The sequence below is a fragment of the Coturnix japonica genome, chromosome 7 (genome assembly GCF_054131305.1).
Source record: "Coturnix japonica strain WE chromosome 7, WE-NBRP24, whole genome shotgun sequence".
NCBI classification, from domain to species: Eukaryota; Metazoa; Chordata; class Aves; order Galliformes; family Phasianidae; genus Coturnix; species Coturnix japonica.
This window is the reverse complement of record NC_140669.1, coordinates 3,538,680-3,561,403: the sequence shown is the minus strand read 5'-3', so window position 1 is coordinate 3,561,403 and position 22,724 is coordinate 3,538,680. Positions and strand designations below refer to the sequence as shown.

At 43.5% G+C, this 22,724-nt stretch overlaps 1 protein-coding gene across 8 annotated transcripts in view; it reads right to left on the bottom strand.

The window, feature by feature from the left end:
- GPD2 (glycerol-3-phosphate dehydrogenase 2) overlaps nt 1–22,724 on the bottom strand; it is a 47,485-nt gene that overhangs the window by 5,435 nt on the left and 19,326 nt on the right. For all 8 annotated transcript variants that reach the window (XM_015869089.3, XM_085552956.1, XM_015869091.3 and 5 more), the window contains exons 6-16: nt 22,171–22,334; nt 11,020–11,184; nt 10,323–10,467; nt 5,971–6,164; nt 3,469–3,603; nt 3,071–3,246; nt 2,541–2,672; nt 1,929–2,087; nt 959–1,071; nt 798–876; nt 432–530 (exon numbers count right to left, since the gene is read on the bottom strand). In XM_015869089.3, coding sequence (XP_015724575.2) covers nt 432–530; nt 798–876; nt 959–1,071; nt 1,929–2,087; nt 2,541–2,672; nt 3,071–3,246; nt 3,469–3,603; nt 5,971–6,164; nt 10,323–10,467; nt 11,020–11,184; nt 22,171–22,334 — 1,561 coding nt within the window. The remainder of the gene's footprint in view (nt 1–431; nt 531–797; nt 877–958; nt 1,072–1,928; nt 2,088–2,540; nt 2,673–3,070; nt 3,247–3,468; nt 3,604–5,970; nt 6,165–10,322; nt 10,468–11,019; nt 11,185–22,170; nt 22,335–22,724) is intronic.

Here is a 22,724-nt window from a genome sequence, read left to right as displayed (position 1 = left end):
TCTTCCTTTACAGTTTTCTAGATTATTTTGAACACCGCAATCACTTTTAACCGGGTCAGATATGTGTCAGCATGCATAACTACAACATATCTTCCAAACAACCAACCGTCTTACTTGGAATAGAATTAAACATAATTTCTGTATAAAAAAGCCAAGTTCAGAAATGCACTGTGGCATACTTTGAAAATTTGACCTGTTTGTTGGGTTATTTGCTTCTGCACAGAAAATATCCTTGAATTTGGAAGGTGCTTAAAACTAGCTCTGTGTGTCACCTCTGTCTGCTCTGACAAACTGCACTGACACAACTGTGGTACCCAACAGCATTCACCTCCTCCACAGCACAGCTCTTCTGCATGGGAGGAGGAGGGGGACAAACACCTGAGCCTACAGTTATAATAGTTACAGTTTCTTTGGAACAGAGAAATACTTACCTGCAAAAACTCAATTAACTCCACCTGCCCATTCTTGTTCAGATCTACTTCATTCAGAATGTCGTGGAGTGTTTTCTCATCAATCTGCACACTGATGCTCTGGACAAAAAATAACCACACCATTTTTATCAGGGTCAGGTAAGTGTCAATGTACATAACTACCATAAGCCTTCCAAAAAAAACCCAACTGTCTTATTTTCAATATAACTAAACATAATTTCTGTATTAAAAAGCCAAACTCAGACCTGCACTGTGGTACACTTTGTAATCTGGACCTGTCTGATAGACACTGAAGTACATCAATTGCATTGCTCAGCACTATTTACGCCACCCTGCAATTAACAGAAAAGCAAAAGGAAACTTTACCTCCAAGACCCGCTTCACATCCAACATAGTAATAAACCCTTTCTTGTCCTTGTCAAACATGTGAAATCGCTTCTTGTACCTGCAAGATAAGGATTATCAGTGGAGAAAAACGACACTCATTGTTAACTCCCAGCAACTCTGGAATCTCTTATTTCACTTACCTTTCAATATCCGAAGGTGCAAGAGAGATTTCAGAGTTGCCTGTTAACTGGTCAGATTTTACTTTGTAGCCCATTTCATAATACAGAAATTTCCTTGCAGCTTCCAGTTGTTCCTACAACCAAAAAGAAAAGCCTCCTTGTATCTGAGAAAGAACAAGTTCCTTACACAATTTATTTGCTCCTTCCACTTGGCAAGAATTTACCTAAGGTCCAAAAAACTGAGCAGATGGTAACTAAAAAGTATTAAAAAGTTCAACTTGGGCACCTTTTAATCTTGAGAAGGGATATCAAGCCTAGTAAAGACCTCTAATTACTGTGTAAATGCTTCTAGGATTACACTGTATGTATGAGCACTGAGCCACTGGGGCAAAGGAAGTAAATTGGGACCTTTAAAATAATTTAGAAAATTAAAAAAAAAAAAAATTAACAAGCTCTGTATCAGCATTTTTCAGAACTGGAACAGGCTGCCCAGAAAGGCTGTGGATGTTCCCTCCCTGGAAGCACTCAAGACCAGGCTGGATGCAGCTGTGAGCAACCTGGTTCAGTGGGAGGTGTCCCTGCCTATAGCAGGGGGTTGGAATGAGATGATCTTACAGGTCCCTTCCAACCCAAACCATTCTGTGATTGTATGGGCAAAAAAAGGCAATACAGACTGCAAAATCCTTCTCTCCTGAGACAGACCTGTAAGAAATGTCACTGAACTGAATACCTGCTAGAAGTGGGATAGTAATGCCAAGTGTGCCTCATTTTTAAAGCTATGGAATGCTTTCAGTGTTCCCCCCACCCTGGCCAATACCAATTCATTTCACAGCTATTTTGATGAAGACTTCAAAATGAACTGCACCAAACACAGCCATTCCTCTCAGGAAGCAAACATCACTGAAGTTTTCCATTCAATTAATTTCATTCGTTAACATGGAAACTACTAAAGAAAAACAAAACAATTCCAGATGAAAAAGGCCCTTTGTACCTTTTTTTTCTGCTCGTTCCAGTTAAGTTCTTTCCCCATTAAGTCTACAATCCTTGGCAGAGCTTCCTCAGCAGCCTGAACATTCAGGAAGGCCAAGCGAGTCCGCCGGGAAATGATGTCCACAGCAGTGCGGGCATACTCCTTCACACCATAGATAACCTAGAGGAGTAAGACAAGGAAAAAATGGAGATGAGTCCACATTAGATACATTTCATGTTACGTTATATATTTGTAATAAAACATTTATTTCACACTGGATGTTAGGAAAAAATTCTTCTCTGAAAGAGTGTTCAGGCACTGGAATGGGCTGCTCAGGGAGGCAGTTCAAGAGATGTCTGGATGTTGTACAAAGGGACGTGGTTTAGTGAGAAAGACTGGTAGTAGGTGGGCAGTTGGACTGGATGATCTTGGAGGTCTTTTCACTTTGGTAATTCTATGGTTCTATATAAAAACATTAAGTATGAGCAGGTGAAGTTGAAAAATGCAAACAAAAAGCATCTGAATCTCAAAGGAAAGGGCTTCTGAAGGTATTTTTCAGAGCAAGATGGACCTGCTTTAGAATCTGCTTCATTCCCAAGAAGCTCTCAAGTGCGATGTAGTTTTTCCACATACCTCTGCTTCAATATAAGGGAATTCAGACACAAGACGTTTTCCAACAATAGGCCATCTCTTCCCTGTAACTTGGGCTATTTTGGCCACCTCGAAAGCCTTGTCACCATACGTAGAAGCCAGATGTTGAGCCACCTATGGAGTTGAAAACAAGTTGGTTATTCTTTCAAAAGCACATCAAATATATGAATGTTTTATAGTCAGTTCTCTCATCACTAGTAACAAAGAGGCTGAAGAGGGTTTCAGGTTCTGACAGTGCAAGAGGAAACTGCTAGCCCTATGTATGAGTTAGACCTATGCTAATGCTACTATGTATGTGTCCAAATAAATAACTGTGGTGCTTCAACTCTTCTATGTCAGATGTGATCAGAGAGTAGCACAGGTTTGCCATGCCCAAGGAAAGGGACGCTCTAGCATCTCATAACATTTTAAAGCAGAAAATAATTAAAACATTAAGAAAATATTGTCTTTATGGAAAGAACAAAACCCTCCAACATGGAAATATCAGCATATGAACGGTAACAGTGGCTCACCTCGCTTTCAAGTCCATAGTCCTGGACCAACCTAATGTAGAGCGTGGGGCTCCAGTCCTCAGCCCCTTGGAGCAGCAGCCCAATTGTCTTACTGGAACCTGCAGGCAGATTGTGTTCCTGAATAGCAGCATCAATGGTATCCTGAGCCATGGCACGGTACGTTGTCCACTTCCCACCTATAAGAACACATTTACTTCTTTACTTGTGGAAAGCAAGGGAAACGTGAAGTTGGTACATACCAAGTGTTTTATCATATTACTCTTAATAGAGTTCTTCTAACAAGCCACTCACACTGCTACTACCTAATGCAAAGCATCACCCTGCAAGAAGAAAGACGCTTGCACAAAATGCACTAGGGAAGCTCAACAAAAGCAACACCTGAAATGAACTTCTCCTACCTGCTATGGTGACAAGGCCACTGTCACTAACAGCAACAAGGTGGTTCCGGCATATCGACTGCGTGTCTTTGGAGTTGGGGTCAGTGACCAGAGGACGAATGCCACTCCATGCTGCCAACACGTCTCCTCTTCTCACTGTCCAGAAGAAAAAGTCAACCAAAATCAGTCAGGAACTTTGTATTCATTTCCTATCCATCTTATGGTCTCTGTGGTGTTGCCTCCAAGTAGCACAAAAAATGGCACTGCACTTCTGTGTCAATACTGCTGTCTGACTCAAAACAAAGCCAAAGACAGAAAGACCTTTCTGTCACAATGGTTAAGAATTCAACAGAAGAGAGAGATTCTGGAAACTGATCTGCCACGAGACAGCTATCAGTCACCGATCAGCTCAGAAAACCCTCAATCCAAAACAGAAATTCCACCAAGAACAGCACCCAGCGCAGCAGCAAGTCTTATCCTCCTTGCTTCTGTGGACGGGGCAGACCCTACATGGCACTTCAGAAACCAAAACAAAGTCTATTCCTACTACCCTTGCTTTTAGGACTTGGAAGCTTTTAGTATAGTGTGGAATTTGTCAAGAGGAAAATCTGGAAAAAGTAAGTGACCTTTATTCACAGCCTGATGGCACACCTGCATCTGCCAGTCCATAGCACATCTCCTAGGCCTGTGACTCCCCAAAACCCCCAGCACTTGCACAGCAACCCCAGAGAGCCCAGGTGATCCACCACAAACCATCCAGGAGCCCACACTGTTCTTAGCCACCTCTTCCAGCCCTGCCTTCCCAACCATACCTGTTTCAGGAGCATCTTCCCACTTCATGAGAAGCCCAGCTCCATGGCCATTTCCATGCCCCCATGCTACTCCTCTGCCCCCTAGCAGTTACTACATCCCAACAGCCAATCTTGATTTTCCAGTGAACATGAAAGAATAAAATCTGAAGGCAACAAGTAGTTAAGAGGTCCTTAACAGTTGTAGGAAATTACCCTACCCTCCGTAAGGGACTTTCTTCAGGAATATATGAAACACGGAACCAATAATCTCATGAAATTAATGTTGTTGCTTGTTAAATTTACAACAGTAAAAACTGACCAATTTACACTGAAGCCCTGAAACAATTTATGATGTAGCTTTCAAACAACTGATAACTTAAAAAAATCGGTAACAGGGTGTAAAAATATCCCCAAAGAACACAAAATAGATTTCAGAAATCAATGGTGCTCTGCCAGCATGTTTAACCTGCCAAAATGAAGTGTTAATCACAGAAATAAGATACCATATTACATTTATAAACTAATGAAACTAGAAAAAGCAGCATGCGTGACACCATAATTAAACAGTTGGAACACATCCAAGCCTGTGTAAGTTGATAACCCTGGCACTGTCTCTGGCAGCAAAAAGGCAGGTCTGCAGTGAGTTGATACGGCCAGCACAGTTGTTAATTCAATAACAGGCAATCTATAAACACTGCTAATTGCAATGTGGAAAAACAGCGTGCACACCTAGGTAGGTTTCATCCAAAAGAACTGAACACCTCATAACATGCTCCTGTGAAATACCTCGCAAGATTTCTGCCTTATTCAGTCTGAATACCGCCAGCTACGTCCCTGCCCCACCATGCTGACTTATATTGGCTTCTGCACCCAAAAAGTAAGGGTACGCTTCCTCAGGGCTGTCTATCCCAAAGCTGTACAGCAGAGAGCCACCAAACTGCTCATGGCAGGAATCTGGTAATCAATCCAGTGTTTCCAACTGCCAGATAGCAGGTTTCCTAAACCCCAGAGATTGCAGTGCTCCTGACAAACAGCGGCTCACAGATTCCTTTTAGCACTAATACAACAGCAGCACAGATGCTTTCACATAACTGTTAAAACAAAAACAGCAAAAAAAACCACCCCAACAAAACAGTAAATCTCACTACAAAGTAAGGAGACCTAACACAGGTGTCCTCAGCTCAGGTACTGAGGTCAACAGTCACCAAGTGATTTTGATGAATTCCCCTTTCTGCCCATTATACTTCCCTCTTCAACCAAGAGCTGAACTTTTATGTACTTACCACACCAATGAACGTGATTAAGAAAGGATCTAGAAAAATGGCACAGAGGAAAAGTCAGAAGAACTCTTCCTACAGTCAAAGCAGAGCAATTCTACAATGCACCTGTATGGATGTATGACCGAACCGACCCACTTCAGCCAAACTTTGCATCTGCCACCCAAAAAGCCAGAATGAGTCAATCTGCCAGCTGCTGCCTGTTAGATGAGAGCTGCATGAAATCTGCACATTCAGATATCAACTGATTTCCATTTAAATAGTCCAAGTAGACAGAGTGTATCAGGAAAAGCATCAGTGATAGCTCTGAAACAGACTGAGATGACACTTGGATCCCACAAGTATGAGAGGGGCAAGAACTCAGCTATCAGTCACTGGAGAAACTTGAGACATACAGCATGTACTTAGGCTGAAATATTATAGAAACCCCTCCCAGCCAAAAGTGACTCTCCTACCTTCAACATCTACACTAAGGTAGTTGCGCACTTCGTTCAGAATGAAGTTTATATCTTCTTCCGTTGGTATCGGATGGGAGGTGACATCGGTGGGGCTGTCTGTGGTCCCTGCAATTGTCATCTTCTCCCAAGGCAGGAAGAAAATCACTCTGCCATCGCTGGTGGCTGGGTCAAGCAGACCCATGTTATCAGGACTGAAAAAGAAGGGACATGATTCAGAGCAGGTGAGACATCACACCAGGGATCTGTTCTTGCACATGTTCAACTACTACATCATCACCCTTGATCCCGTGCCAAAAGAGATCACCACGACCCAACTTTGAAACGTATTTCTCAGAACTTCTGGGCCTAAGCCCTTAAACGTGATTTCCAGAAAGGGACTTCCTATGCCAGACAGCAGGACACGTCCTTAGTGAGAGCAACCAGGCCCTTGGCACATCCCTCCTCCAGACACAGGAATTTCAAACATTACACCTTATATTTACAACAGCATTTAGTGGAAACCCCTACTGTGCATTGAACACCTACTTCTAGCAACTGAAACATCAAAATCATGAGCTTACATTGAAACAGGAAACTTCCAAGGATCCTACAGCCTGAACTCAGTAAGTACCTGCCATGAGAACAGGAACCGAAGCCCAGGCTGCCAAGGGATTCAGACCAGAAATACATTCCAAATGCTTCCAGCAGCATTCCTGAACTGCCTTTGGAGGGGAAACGGCAGAAGATACCATCTCCATAATGACTAACGAGACACCAGCACCTTCATTCATTTGTGCCAGTGCCACAGAATGACTCAGGAAAGAGAAAGAGAATAGCTTTTTGTATGAGGAATTTTAACTTATTTTTCAAGGTTTTCTGGTAAATAATACTAAAAAAGTAATAGTAAAAATATCCATGTGTACAAAAGGAAAAGTTACCTTCATCACCCACTGAATAGCACTGCTTCTATTTCAGGAAACAAGGCACTTAGAAGGCCTTCAACATAAGTACTTGTTATATGGGAGAATATTGAAGCTGCCCCTTTTCCTATTACCTTCTATTGAATGGAAAGACACTGACTTTGCTATGAGGCACTGAAGTCCTTGTACAATCACCTGCAGGCAGTTTAGCAGCCTCCAGGCTTTGCACCCATTGCTGGTACTGGAAGGATACAGGAAGGATCAGCAGACTCAGATAACTCAACAGACTCAGGTAACTACTAACACACCAAGCTGAAGGGAGACAAAGACTGGAGGTGGGATAGAATTACCTATTTAAGAAAGCTACAAGCTGAATCACTGAATATTTCATTTTTAGGAAGTCCAAACTGATTACTGAGGGCAAGTCTGCAATATCTGGAAAGGCTGGGAGCAGCTGAAAATTTCATATATAGCATGTATATTAGAACATTTTTTAGATGATATTTATAGACAGCTTAAGCATACAGTTGGAAAAGTACAATTTAATAGGGGAAGTCAACACAGATTTGTGAAAGGTAAATCACGTCAGCCAAATGATTACTTTTTAAAATGAAAAAGCTATTGATTTAGAGACAGGAAACGAGAGATTTAATATACAGTATCAGAATATTCAGATAACTCCAGACATTCTCAGAAGAATAATATATTCTTTTAAACACGACTTAAGTATAAACTGTGAAAGAGAAATGAGTAAAGAATTAAAAATCAGCTTCACTGTAACACTTACAGACTGCAGCACGTACCAGAGGGCGACAGCAAGCAATGGGAAAAGATGAAGAAGCCTTCTGTACATCAATTAAGTTATGGGTTTAATGGCCACCAGCTACTCTGGGAAGTTCTTCGCAGCCTCCCTTTGCTCTCTGTATTCTGTCTTATAGAAGTAAGTGCAGAGCAACCGAAAACAAACATCTACCACCAAGCAGCACGCTGCCAGCAGAACACGGCAGCCCTGCTCAAAGGATGAGCTTTTACAACATGGATTCTGATGGCTGTGGGACTGGTGTGACCATGCAGCACAGTGCTATCACCCACTGGCACGTTTCTCTGGTGATCCCTCCAGATCACTATAACGGGTAAGATTAGGATTTGTAAACTCTAATAGGAGACAGAAATAAAGTGGCAAATAGACAGAGCCTAGGAGCATACAGATGGATCAGAAGTGCCTGCTGGCAGAACAAACACCAGGATACCCACCCCTCTGTGAGCTAATGACACAGCAACAGCTGACTGAACCGAGTGCTTGGAGCACGTCTGCTCCGCAATATGCTTCTGTCTCAGCAACAGCAGCACGGCTATACTGAACAATGCATAGAGCATGTACAAGCAAGGAATGAACCCTGAACGCTGCTTACTGAAGTATAAATAAGATGTGAGAATATGAGCTACAGACTACTACGTTAAACAAAACTCTATTTGAAGAACAGATCTCAACCCATGAGCTTGAAGTCAGTAAGTTATTCATGCTGGATGTCAGACCAGAAATACGGAAGATTCCTATTGGAAACCCAGCTCAAACCATTCTATAATTCCAATTTAACTGGAACCAGGAACATGGGGCGGATAGGAAAATTTCAGAGGGCTGTAAATACCTGGAATCTGTTGAGTGGAAGTTAGTATTGCACACATAGGTTTCCTGCCTGGGATGCACTAATCTGAACAAAGGTGGCCAGAATCCCCTCTCTTTTTGCAGATATTATGCTTAAACAATAGGGAGTGAAAGAGTTATTGCAGCTACTAGAACAGATATGTATACTAAAAATAGAATTAATGAGAGGAGGAATACTGGGACTATTAATGAAGAACATAAACAAGCAAGAATCTCACGGAAGTGAACGCATTCCATTAACATTAGTTTTACAAAATCTTAACTGTGTCTGGATATAAACTTCTCTTTTATACTATTTTGGCCTAAACTCACACAAATTTTACAAATTATTTAACCACAAAGGCAAGCAGATGCAATCAAATAAGTCTTAATTGTTAAGGAACATCCATCCACTTGGAACCAGGAACAAAGACTCCACACAACTGAGGTTAAACACCATGAGTACTTCTATGCATCCCTTGGATCAGGCTTCCCCACTGAAAGGAAATTGGCTTTATTGCATCAGCTGCACTGCGGAGGCAGCATGTGGGCAGACACCGCTTAACAAGAACAGCAATGCCCACACACTGACACACACAGGGGAACAAGCAGGAGGATTTTCCTCCACGTTAGCAGTTACATGTGTTAGGTGTTTACAAAACACGTAATTAAAGCCCTTGTGTATCAAGCCATCTTCAAGTTGGAAACTACAAGGTGATTCCAAGCTGAATAGCTGACTTGGTAGCCCTACACCAAAACCATGCAGTTGTGCACCTGCTCAATGCTGTACATGAACAACATAGGATTAGGAACTTCCTGGTCGTTGGGGGGAAGACACACAAAAAAAGAGAGATCACAGGTGTGATATTCCAGTAGGCCAAAGACACCTCAATTTTATAGTCTCTGGTCATGTCCTACTGGGACAGCCCAGGCAACAGCAACACTTTGTGCACTGAAGTCTAGATTTATATTCACAGAGGATGGTAACACTCACATAGAAGGTGCTATTGTAAGTGCACTGCATCAACAGAACCAGAATAAATCTATAAATGTGAATTTCCATCAGGATGCTAATGACTTCAGGATCCAAAGGTAATATTTGAGCTTCAACTGAAACGGCTTACGTGTGTTAGAAGGGGATTTGGTTTGGCAGCAACAAATAAGGAGAGAAGCAGGAACGAGCCATGGAACTCATGGGCGAGCTCAGTGCAGGCAGAGCGGTCCCCTTCACCTGAACCAGCCAGGGTGGGCACCTGCCCATAAGCACCCATCAGCTTTTAATGGTATTTTGAACTACATGCAACACTGTGTACATGCTGCATTCTGAACACTAGTGGCTTCCATCCAGACTAATACTTGAGGCAGAATGTAACGGCAGATGACTGCCTAGACAGAATGGTATTTTATAAGACAGAAAGCTTTCTAGGAAGGCAGGAACCTCTCAGGAAGGCTTTCTACACTTCTTGTTCTCCTAACGGGGTAAAGAGGCAGCCAACATGCCCAAATCACCCCTTATAAGGGCCACTTTACAGCAGTCACTGCCTTAAGGCCCTTCTGCTTCAGCAGGAGTTCTGCCCTGCTAAGCTTCACCTACAAGCTGTGAGGCTTCCCTCCTCTCCACGTAGATAAGCTGGTGTTTGAACACGCACAATACCAGAACCCACTAAATAAAGAATAATAATTACAAAATCTTCAAGCGTGCACTCAAAGCTACCATAAAAACCACAACTGTGTCCCTACAACCTTATTTATTACAGCCACCAGCAGGGATTGTTACAAATGGTCTGGGTTTGGAATATCGTTACCTGTAATAACCCGGCATCACGATGTGCACACCCGCACTGGGCTGACAGATGTTGGGCACTTCCTGATCATCCATTTTGCGCACTGAGTCTGTGAAAGGTCCTGTAGCATTGATAACACATTTGGCTCTGACATCAAATTCCTGCCCTGTGAAAGAAAACAGCATCAATCACAGGCCCCATTTGTTTCCCTGCTCGCTGACACTCCGTTATTAATCTGTGAACCTAACCTACTGTAACCACGTGCATTCTGCCCATCTGAAGGGAACAGCCAGAACTGCTCTCAAAAATTAACCAAGTCTGCATTTAAAGCCAGACTTCAGAGGAAGTGCTTTGCAGAAAGTTCTGTGCTGTCTGCAGAGGCAGGGCAGGAGGTAGGGCAGGAGGTAGGGGAGGAGCGGGCTGGGCTGCACCTCTCGAAGAGGAGGATTAGGCTGTGAGTGGTATTACCATATGGCACACAGCATTTTACAACAGTGCCTCTGCTTGATAGGAGGGTTTGGATGTAAAGCTCGGCCCACCCTGCCAGAACACCAGGATATGAGTGAAAAACCTGACACAAGTTCAAGATGATTGATGCTAACGCTGTGCTACCGCACTCTGGGAAGATGGCTCCTTTTGTCAGCGCATCAACATTTAGTGTTAGCACTTCCTGCTCCCACCTCCACCTCCCAGCACAGCTCCCAGCCGTGGCACACACCTGTGAGGACGTCCCTGCAGCGTGCCCCGTACACGCGCTGCTTGCCGCTGCACGGATCTGTCCTCTTCAGCAGGCGCAGCACTTCAGTGTAATTGGCGGTGGCAGCGCCGTACCTGGCAGCGGTGAGAGCGATGGCGAGGTTCATCCGTGCGTCGTTGTGCTGTCCTGCAGCGGGAAGGGACCGGGAAGGATGTGAGTCACCTCCAGCCACGGACATGCAGTATGGAAGCGTGTCAGAACCGATCTGTCACAGCTGTCCCTGTCACATCCAATAGCCGTGATGGCTGCTCGTACCCGACATCCTTATTTAAAAGACACATCCTCTGCACAGCCCCCACCACGCTCCCACCCTGTGCCCCTCGCTGGTGTGGGGCCGAGGGCGATGGGTCCATCCGCCCCACGGAGCGCTCCTCCTCCCACATGCAACCCTACTGCAACCACGCTGCTCTACCAAAGCATACACCCACAGTGCCACTGCAACACAGCACCGATGCCTGGTCCAGGTTGTGCCATGCTGCATGCAAAACCCAAGCAATCTGAGGGCTGCGCTAAATTCAAAGTTTCCCGTAACTTTCTTTTGTGTTATAATTTCATAGGTATTTTAGCTTTCCGACATACAGCATAAAATCATCAGAAAAGAAATAAGCAGACAAGAATTAATGAAGGATTCTTAACACATATCATTAAAGATTTATTACTGAAATTCCCTCGTTAAAGAAAACCAAGAGAGAGGCGGAGGGAGCATGAGGGGAAGATGATTAATTACTTTAAAACACGGGCTTCACCTGAGACTTTTCCTATTTATTATCGCCACTGAAGTTAAAGTCCAGGATGCTGGCTGGAAAGAATTACTATACATTGAAGGGGCCAGGCTCTGTGTGTCCTGAATAATTAATGTACAGCAGGGCTAAACTTCCTCAGATGTGGTTTGCTTCCCCACGTGCCTGGACCAGTTCTATCAAAGATAATACAGGTAAAGTGATGAATTTGTAATAGATATTGTTGTTGATTTATGTTACCAGCATTCCAAACATTCGGTACAAATGGTTTATGCAAAGTTTGGTCCTTCTGATTCTGCCCGCGCATCTCAAACCGCCACGCACATAATCTGTTCCCAGCTAAAAGGGCAAAGTTATAAAGATGGGATCAATGGCCTGGAGGTGCCACCTCCCCTCTCCTCATCCTCATTCTAACCCAGCTGAGGCGATACGGTGCCATCAGTCTTCAAGCACGAGGCAAGTTATGTGAAGTGAACAGAAACAGTGATATGATGAAGCACCGATGAAGAAACAAACAGTAACTCCGATTCAACTGCGCAAACAATGCCCAGAATAAACTGCAGAAAAGAACAGCAAAACAACCTCGCAAGATGTCAAGAAAAGTTGCAGATGCTCCAACACAGCAGATGCATGAGACTAAACAGCCATCTGTCAGAAGTGGCAGGCAAATCATTAAACAAATGCATCAACATTTCCTGCTACAGCAGTGTCAGGGAAGGGATGAAGTGACCTTACAAAGTCTATCTCAAAACTGAGCATTTTAACCAAGGGCTGAGAGCATTCAACACCTCGTGCACACAGCGAGCAGTGAAGAGTGGCAAAAAAAGACAGAATAGCAGCAAGCTGCATTACAGCAGCTACTTAACGTACAGCACATCCACAACACTCTTCTAGCCCAGGGCCAAAGGCATGCAGAAGCAGGGCAGTCTGCAGCCGTCCCTCTTTGCTCTGGTGCTTTGTTTGCAGCTCATGGGGTGCTGCAGGGCTTTGTTGTACAGGGCAGGAAACCCAGCACAACAGAACCCTGAAGGTGTTCAAGGCCAGGCTGGATGGGGCCCTGTGCAGCCTGGTGCAGAATTAGATATGGAGGTTGGCAGCCCTGCCTGTGGTGGTTGGGTTCCCTTCCAACCCAACCATGCTGCAATTCTATGATTAATTGCTACCCAAGAGGAACTGCCATCTCCACATGAAAGAAAGTTTGATGCAGCAGCTCTGCACGGCAGCCCTTCAAGGTAGCCTTGTTCTCCTCATCCATATCCCCCACACTGGTACTCTGCTGTGAGAAAACCCTTGCTATTGCTCAGTTCTCAGCTGTCCAAGGGAACCCTGAATTCCTAGGCAGTGCACTTGCAGGAAGAGGGCTGGGAAATAACCAGTTGCTGATTAACTACACATCAAGAAAAAACAACACTGGCTTCAGATTAATGGAATCCACAGTGCAGAGTGCTGGAGTATTTCACAGTGCAAACAGCAGAGATCTGTGGAGGTCTAGATTGGAAAGCAATGAGGAGTGACTTACTGGCTCATAAATTTATCACCTATGGAGAATAACACCTCAACAGTTTGGTAGGGTTGGGTCATGGTCCAATGGCCCTTCCACTCGGGAACAGATTTCCTTGTTGGGAGGTGTGTCTGTGTGGTTTTAACTTTAACTCATATGTGCACATTTCCCCACAAACAACGATATTAAACCCTGCACTTTGTGCATTCACCTTCTGCCTTGACACCAGAAGAAGCTGTTGCTGCTCCTCCATGCAGAGCAGCTACTGCAAAGGTACTGCAGAATAGCTCTCATTACAGCACCATTCACAGCTGAGAAAACATTCTTGCCCGTGAAATAAACCTAGTCACAGTCACGTTAGTATGAAACAACAATAATTCCCAATTCCAAACAGGTTGGAATGCATTGTGGCACTTCAACAATCCTCACCACTCGAGAGGAGCAGGAGAGAGAAGAACAAGAATGCTGCCTCCCAGTCCTCTTTTTTCAGTGAAATACTGTCCTCCTTTTGCCACATTCAGGTTCTCCAAAACCAAGACAAATGCCCCCAAGCTTAACTTGATCCAAACAGAGATGTAAAGCTTTCTTGACACTAGCACTATTAGCACGCTCAGAAAATGCCTAAGAAACCCAAGGCATGGGCGTGTGCTAAGGACAAGGTGACCAAAGACCTCTGTGGGAGGCTCTGCAGAAAAAAAAAACAAAGAGCCACCCATCTCATTACTGCTGTTGTCATCTGCTCGTTGTATAGTAATAATTGCGGTAAGCTCACTTTCACTAAGGGCAGCCAGCAGTGCTAACGAGACACTGGCCAAACTGCTTTCAACAAGCGACACTTAATCCTCTCAGAAGAACCCAACGCTATTCTTGGAAGGCACGTTGTCAAAGGCAGGTGGGGCAAGACGCCATTTTGTCAGCATGTTCCACATGATTTTAAGACCAACAGTGATGCCATTTGGTTTAGAATTTTTTTTTTCTTTTCCGTAATTTAGGAAAATTCTATTTTCATTCCTCAGTAGCAAATGCTGTCCTTCTGCAAATAAGAACAGACAATGCTTCCGTTGGCACTACAAGGATCCTCCTACAGAGCGCGCAGCCGACTTTATTTTTATCAGTGCTGAACCACAGCCAGCAGTGCTAACCAAACCCACAGACTGCACTAGTTGGTGGCCCATTTGATGAGCTGCATGAAAGCCACCACGCCAATGAGGCACACCTTTAGTTCCACCATCTTCTGCACTGCATCCCCCTTGACACCCGCTGCTTTTCTACCCACCCCTGCCCTCCCCTCTGCGACTCCCTGCAGCCAAAAATCACTACTCAGCAGACAGTGACTGCAGAGGGCAGAACTTCTTTTAATCCCCAGAGTGACGTGTGATCCACCCAACTTTCTTATGCTAAGAACTAATGCTTTGTTACATGACTGTCATGCTGCAGCTGTATTCAACAATGGTGCCCCCAGACACAGCAGCCATTGCCCCCCAAATTGCTCCACGACACTTTGCAAAACCACACGACACATCCACGCTGTTGTAGTACTAAGCCAAACTTCTTGCTTTAAAGAGCAGGTTGGTGGTCCCTGCAACAGACATGAAAGCTTTCTCACCTTGTGTCAATTTACAGCCTTTTTCTATTAGGCTTATCTAATTATTGCTGTCGAGGTCAAACTAAATGGAGAGCTGGAAATTAGCCATGCAAGAAGCCATATGACAGCCTTAATGCACTTTGTCAAGAGGGCAGATCTTTCTACAGAAGTACAAACCAGGCTTCTTTTGGAAGGAAAAAAAAAAAAATCATAGAAGAAATATCTGGACAAGAAACTAGGCCACAATTTCAAAGTGCTGCATAACATAACCATACCAATAGTTAGGGTGTGCTTGGTTTCTTTTAAAAAGCTCACGGGATAACAGTTAACTAACAGCTTGGGCACTGAGCTCCACTTGGTTAACTGGAACACAGCCTGCAACTCGCCAGGCAGCCCCTTGGATCTGGAACACTCCCCAAAGCCTATCCAGATGGGATATTACTAGGTTGTCACAGCATCGATGCCCATTGTCCCCAAAAGCACTGATAATTTGAAGTCATCTTAAAATGATACACATTATATTCCTACATCGGTATTGCACAGCTGCAGTCATGTTGTAAAAAACCCAACAGCACGAGGAATCAAACACATTTCACATGCACATACAAAGCTCACCAAATTTAAGGCTGATGATCTGTAGTTACACACAGTTATCAGCCTGAACCCACCAATTTTTAAATCCAAAGTGCTTAATTACAGGAACAGTTTTATTACAAGCATTAAAACAGGAACTCAACATCTGTTGCAGATGTTGGAACCAGTCTGCATCCAAATTGAGTCACTCCAGCTGATTCATAATGCCTAAAAGTTGCTCCAGACTTCTTTCAGGAGGAATGCAGGAAGCCCTTCTCCCCATTCCTACACAGAACAAACCAAGATATTAACTTCAGTTTTGACTCATACACCAAGTCATTAGAAATGCACTGAGACTTGGACCATTTCTCAGCTCTCTGAATCACGTGAAACTGAAGCCAGGTCAAAAAATCACTCAAAACTAGCATGCTTTCTAGGACATGCAGCATACATGTATTTGTTCTTGGGCTGCTTCAGAGGGAAGCGCGCTCTGACCCAGCCCCATCAGTACCATCACACCCACAGCAACACAGCAGAACCTCACCAGACTGCTAATGCTGCTAATACAGACCATGTAAGATCCACCTTTTGCTCTGCGTGTGGATGAAGACACCCATCCAGGCACAGGGTCAAAAACCAAACAGGCTTACAAGAAAGATGAGGAAACTAAAATGCAACACACTCCAACTTGGGCATATCTATAAAGAAATGAATACATAAAAATATCCTGCTGTAACACCGTGGTAGGGTACCACAAGCTGGAACTAACTGAAACTAAGGTACTGGCATGTAAAAATCAGCTGTGCTACCCAGACATGTTAGGAAAGAGAATGTGGAATTACTGTTTAGCACTGCTGCTTTGTAATTATGTTGTTTCCCACTTCTTTCTATCAGCCTTCAACTTGTCACCACAATCATATTGCGGTGTCAGTGCAAGTAAAAGCACAGTGTTAAAACGAGACCAAACACTGTCACTGTCAGTTTGTGGCAGCCACGCTGAGATGTCACAGCACACAAGCATCAGGGCTGGCCTGCTGCAGCCGGGGCATGGGGACACAGCATGACCTGTGGGACGGACAAACAACTCTGAAGAGAGACCTGGGGGAACCCTGCCAGGGCTGGAGGCTGATGGACAGAACCACGAGGGCAGGGGCTGCTGCCAGCCAGGAGCACATGCATTGGCCCACGGACACCGGCACCAGGCCCAGCACGCTGCCCTGCTTGACCAGGGCAACCCCAGCCCAGCCCCACTGCTCTGCACCCACAGCACACAGGGAACACATTGCTGACAGCCCCTACCATCCTTACAGCCTGCTGTGCAGAACCACTGTCAATTAATTAACGACCCACTACTACGTTCACAGAAAACACAGATGTAAATTACAGCAGGGTTACATGCTCTGATGGAGCCTTCCCTCCGAAAGCCACAGCACACTGGGCACACCGAGGTGTTGGTGCACAATGTTCAGCTAGCATCAGTTTTGCTTGGGAATAATCTTAAATCTTGTAAGTAAGATGATCTGAAAAATTATTTTCCCCCATTCACTTCTTAAGGGACATGAAAATCATCCTTTGCTTATAGGAGTGCTAAAGAGCAAAGAAAGAATAACAAAAAACAACAGCAACCAGAGGCATGGAATTCACTCGAATATTCATCACTCCCAACCCTAAACCCAGAGCGTACAAACAGATGAATCCAGCAAGTCAGAGAGCAAAGCCAATTTAATCTGTGGCTCCCCTGAGGTAAATGTAGTTCACAGTCCTGCCCCCACCCCAACCTCAGCCATAATCCCCAGCTCCTGGAGGTAAGAAAGCACTGGAGTGAGGAAAATTCTGCAGCGGGATATAATGATCCAAAATGACAGGGACAATAATGACAATGAATTTCATGTCTCCCAGTCATGAGCCAGGGATGCTTGACTGGGCTGACTTACACAATTAAATTGTTACAGGTACAGCAGGAGATGCAGTTATCATCCGCGCGCTATTGGGAACGACGCCTCCAGCAAAGAAAGAACGAGTGCTCTGGAATGCACAGCCTTTTGTTGTGGAACTGCTGCTCCCGCAGGTACCCAAACCCTTCCTTTGACAGAGGGAAAACTGGGTTAAAGACACAAGCCATTTTCAGCCATTGATTTTATCCCTTTTGAAAACGACAGCGAGAGCCGCGGCCGATAAAGCACCACTTGATTCCAGTCACCTTGCAGGAGAAACAGAGCCGTCTGATTTGATCAGAATTGGGAAGTGCTGCTTAGAACAGAATTCTCCGCTAATACTGACAGGAGCAGCAGCACAGAGAAGCACCAGCTCAGCTCCAGGCTCAGCCGTGCGCTCCGCTTTGCACGTATTCCACTAGAGGCAGCCCAGATCACCTTACGAGGCTGCAGGCTGCCGCTTCTCTTCAGCATTTCACATACAACTCTATTACATAAAACACAGGACAAAACGTACTTGGAAACAACTGGATACGGAGAATACGTATAGACTTTTCCAGGCTGTCCCTACACTTAGCGTGCCTGCAAGGCTTCTTTCACTTACCTCCTTTCAATCTCGAAATACCAAGAAATATGGTCAGCGGTGTATTTCACCTGTGGAAAAATCTTTTCAGTGACAAACCGTCAAAGAGTTTTCATACCCAGGGAAGGAGAAAAGTCATACGGTTGTCTGCATCTGTAATGGGGTAATACCCCCGTTATGGCTCGCCGCATTCGCTAAATATTAGTTTGTCAAATATGAATGATAAAGCCGCACCGTTTCATAATTCAGGACACACTCAGAAACCAGGAAAAATAGCTACAAGAGCCCAAATAAAAAAAAGCATTTGTTCCATTTTTGACAGCTTAATGAATGCCCTACTCTTTTGCATTGATTTTTGCGTGTGTCGGTGTGTGTGCCTGCGTGCCCAGGAAGGATTTCTCATGGGGTTTGCTGTACACAAGGAAAGCTAAATCCTCTGCCAATGCTTTTTTCCTTCCCCTTTATGTTTAAGTAACCTTCATATTAAAACATTTCAGGAGGGAATAAATACCAAGAATACAAGAACGACTACTTACATCCCAGTAAGCATACTGGAAAGTCGCAGAACAAGACATTAAGCAAGCAGCTCCCTCAAAGCCACCCAGTGACAGGAGTAAAGGCTGCTAACTCCTATTTGCAGAAAGTAACAGCAAATTCCAAGAGCAAGGTCAACAAAAAAAAACCCTAATATCTTAAATTCATGACCGACTCAACAACAAACATTTCCCTTACACACCTAAAGGCTCATCTTGAAAGGCAAGACATGTAAGCAGAGAAGCCTGCAGGCATCTAAAGATAGAAAGCAATGCATCTTAAGGAGATCTTAGAATTTCTAAATAAATATTCTGGCCACTTGCATCTCTTCTTTAATGTTCTCCCCGGTCTTTAACATAATGCGCCACGTATGATTTAAATGGAGATTAATTCTTCCATTTAAAATGCTTTAAAATAATTCTGCATATGATCTTGAGATCTCAGGCCAGCTCTCTGTGCTGCCTCTCTTCCACTTTTCCTTGAGCTACATAAATGGAACTGACAGATCACTGCTCAGATAGCAGCCACGTTCTACCCCCAAAATGTTGCCTTTTTGCTATTCGGGAGTATCCTAATACCAACAAATGCTAAATGAAGTCTGACATGTACCCCTAAGAAACAAACTTGTAAGTTGTGGCTTCAAAGAAAACCTTGAATAAATAGGACACATTGTGTACACCCAGGCTAACATCCAACATATGCTTTAGTTTCCCGATGCTGAGACAGAGCAAGAATAGCCTCTGGTAAAGCCTCTGATTTGCTATTGCTGGTACTTCCAACATTTATAATGTACCATCTTTTTTTTTCTTTTATTTTGCCTGTATAAACAATGTTTAAAATGCAATTAAGACGACTGTGGCAACATCTCAGAATGCAAAGGATTTGTGAATAATGGATCACTCGACACGCCACCGCTCCCATCAACTATCACAGCAAAAAGCAAAGAGCATTTCTGCCTATTTTCTTTGCAAGGCAGCATTGCCACCAAGGCAAATATCACTGGAGAGGTGTTTTTATCAAATTAAAAAGTAACCCACAGAACAAGCATTTTGAATTCTTTTCTCTGGTGGTGGCGATCAACATGCCCAACAGCAAGATGCTGGGGCTATTTACAGCTCCAGATACAAAGACACTACAGCAGAACCAGGAATGATGATAGAGACAGGAACAGAGAACACAAGAATATGAGATAAGAATTGTGTTTAATTCTTACACAGGGAAAACATAGAAAGAGAGGGAAGATACGAAAGATTTGGGTATTCTGAGGGTTGTTTTGTTTTGCTTTTCTTATTGCCATTGCTTAATGCTCTTATTCATGACTAATTCTGGTGAAAGAATCAAAGTGAGCGTAATTCAACCACATTTTTCCCTTCTCCACTTTAAATTCCATTCCCATCCCCTTTTGTGCTCCATTCCTTTGGACTTGTTAGAATTCAAATTAATAGATTTACACTGTAGAGTGCTGGCTGACTCGTGTTGACAGAGCACAAATTAATTGATCAAGATAAACAAATTAACACTTTGTAGAGTACTGTGAGCCCACACAGACCATGGACCACAGGCTGACCACAGCAGAAATACTGCCAGTGATGGACCACATGGCATTTGGCACTGGATTTTTATATCTACTGCAACACCGTTTAAAACAATTACTCAAAGAAACTTAAAGATTACCTTTAAGGTTACCCTGCAACTGTATACTTCTGGAATGCTGGAGTAGTACAGAGCCATGATATGTCCAAACTATCTATTTCATCAGGAAAGGCTTCAATAGATTATAGATTCCCAAGCTATAGCGCTCTTTCAAGAAGCATAATTACAGTATAATTCATTGCTCTTCTGAACCCCTGGGATTTCTTAACAGTCTAAGAGAAGGAAGAGCTTATAATAATGAAAAAATAAGCCTGAATTATTTCTGTGTATGTTATTTACAGCAGCTCTCGTTATGGTACATGATAGTTTTCATTTCTTTCATTTGACACAGCTAAAATGACACAAAATCCCATTTAAAAAAAATCTTGTTTTTAAATAACCACTTATTTCCTCTGTATCTTAAACAGAAAGAAGTAAACTTTTACATCTCTCTGAGGAATCTAAGTCTATCTTTTAAATCTCACTCCATTCCCAAATAATATCCTATGCACACAAGCGTCCAGGTCTATTTTTCACTGTACTGGACTCTATAAGACAGCTTACAATCACCAGCAGGCACTTGTGCCAGAGGCCCTGCTAATATTACCCCAACCAGCATGTTTCAAGAGGCCCTCCTACTTCTTCCCTGTACAAAAGCCCCTATTGATAAGCTGATGAATAGTATAAATGAAGTTCTAAATAGAGAAAAGTACAGCCTCTGTCATCAATTTTGTGTGAAGACATTCCTGGTTCCCAAAAGGTCAAAAAGCAACATCTCCAGGTAAAATCTAAGTTGAACTGTACCACTACTGAAGCATGTCAGCATTTAAGCTATTTATTCACTGGAGGGCTCCTCCAGGCCTGCAAGGAATCTGGGGCCTTCTTGTCTTCCTATGCTTAACACGCTTATGTTTTGCTATTACCAAAATGGCCTCATTATTGAGAAAGTTTTAGGAGAACTTTCTCCTTTGGAAGCAAAATAAAAGAGAAATGAAAAATGGGGAATAAACAATCCAACTAAACATGCTACAAAACAGCATACAAGTCTGCTGCAAAACAAAAGTGCTCTATCTTCTATACGCTATCAGATCAAAGTGCATCAAGAAAGCAGTTATGACAGTACACTCTACTCCAACTCATGAAGTGCTTTCCAGCATTTAGAATTCATACAGAATTCAGTATGTAAGAACACTGAAGTTCTGACAGTTCAGGGATACAACTTGCATAACAGCAGAAAGCACTGAGATGTCACAGTGTGGACAGAGCCCAGGACACCCGTGACTCAACACAAGCACTAGTATTCTGGACAAGCAAGACTTCCAGGTAGCTCTATGCCAAGGAAACCAAGTCATCCTTTACCAGTTTTGTTTTCAGGCTGCCTGCAATTTCTGTAGATGCTGCTGAGACAAAGACAGGGAGTCCCTGCTCAGAAGACCCACTGTGGCACCTATTGCTGTGACACTCTGCTAGGGACTTACCATCACTCATTTCACACAACAAAGTAAGACTTACCAGCATTCTTGCATCACAAACATGAATGATGATCTTGTGTAAGCATGAAGGCTTCTGAACACAAAAACTGCTATTTCAAGACAAATGCAGCATTGGAAAACTTGCAGAAAGCATCCTCTGTCTCCCTAAGGCTGACTGTGCATGCATGTTGCACAAAACCAGATCAGAATCTATCAGAACCAAGTCTTAGTAACAACTCCAGCTGGAGACACTTTCTCCTCCCATGATTTTGTAACTCTTTAAGTAAAGGTCTTTTGGCAGAAATCTTAGGTTTGAAATTCTTTTCAAACCAGTCGTACCACAGTACACTATTTGTCATTACCAGAATGACCACAATTATATACCTTATATCACTGTAGTAAGCACCATAAGCATCAATTTGACAGATATAAATTAAGATGCAAACTGAATCCTTCAAGTCATTCATCCCTTTGGAGAGTAGCTGATGTACATGTGTTCCTCCATTCTCCCCCCAAAATGCAGAACAATGTAATAAGAGCCACATAAAAGGAACATACCATCATAATAGACAATAGCTCCAACAAGCTTGTCTTTGCGCAGCATAGGAAAGTGCTCCAAGGCTCTTGACTTGCTGAGTACATAACTACTTTTCAGACAGTGACTTCCTGCCACGAGGTCGTACAGTTTTATTCCAAACCAGTAATACGGCAACTGCCACCATCTGCAAGAAAAAAAAACAACAATCTAACTTTATGGGAAGTTAGAAATGAAAGCTCACACTTCTAGTAATACTTCTGGTAACCCAGCCTGCTGTACTGTGCTGGTTTTACTTTTGTACTATAGAACAAATTCAGAACACCACGTAAGTAAATGTGCAGGAAGCTACGAACTGTTTGCTGCTCTCAGCTGATCTCCTCACTGCTGGAAGTCTGCTAAATTCAGCACCTGTTTTTTTCTAGAACATTTTGAAGAAAACGATAGTAGCGTGCACTGAAGACAAGGATGTACTGGAAAGAACAGTAAATTATATCCTGCGTATTATGAGTTCATTCCAGCTGCAAACTCCCCTCCCCTACACCAATTCTAATGGTTAAAATGCACCAAGAAGTCG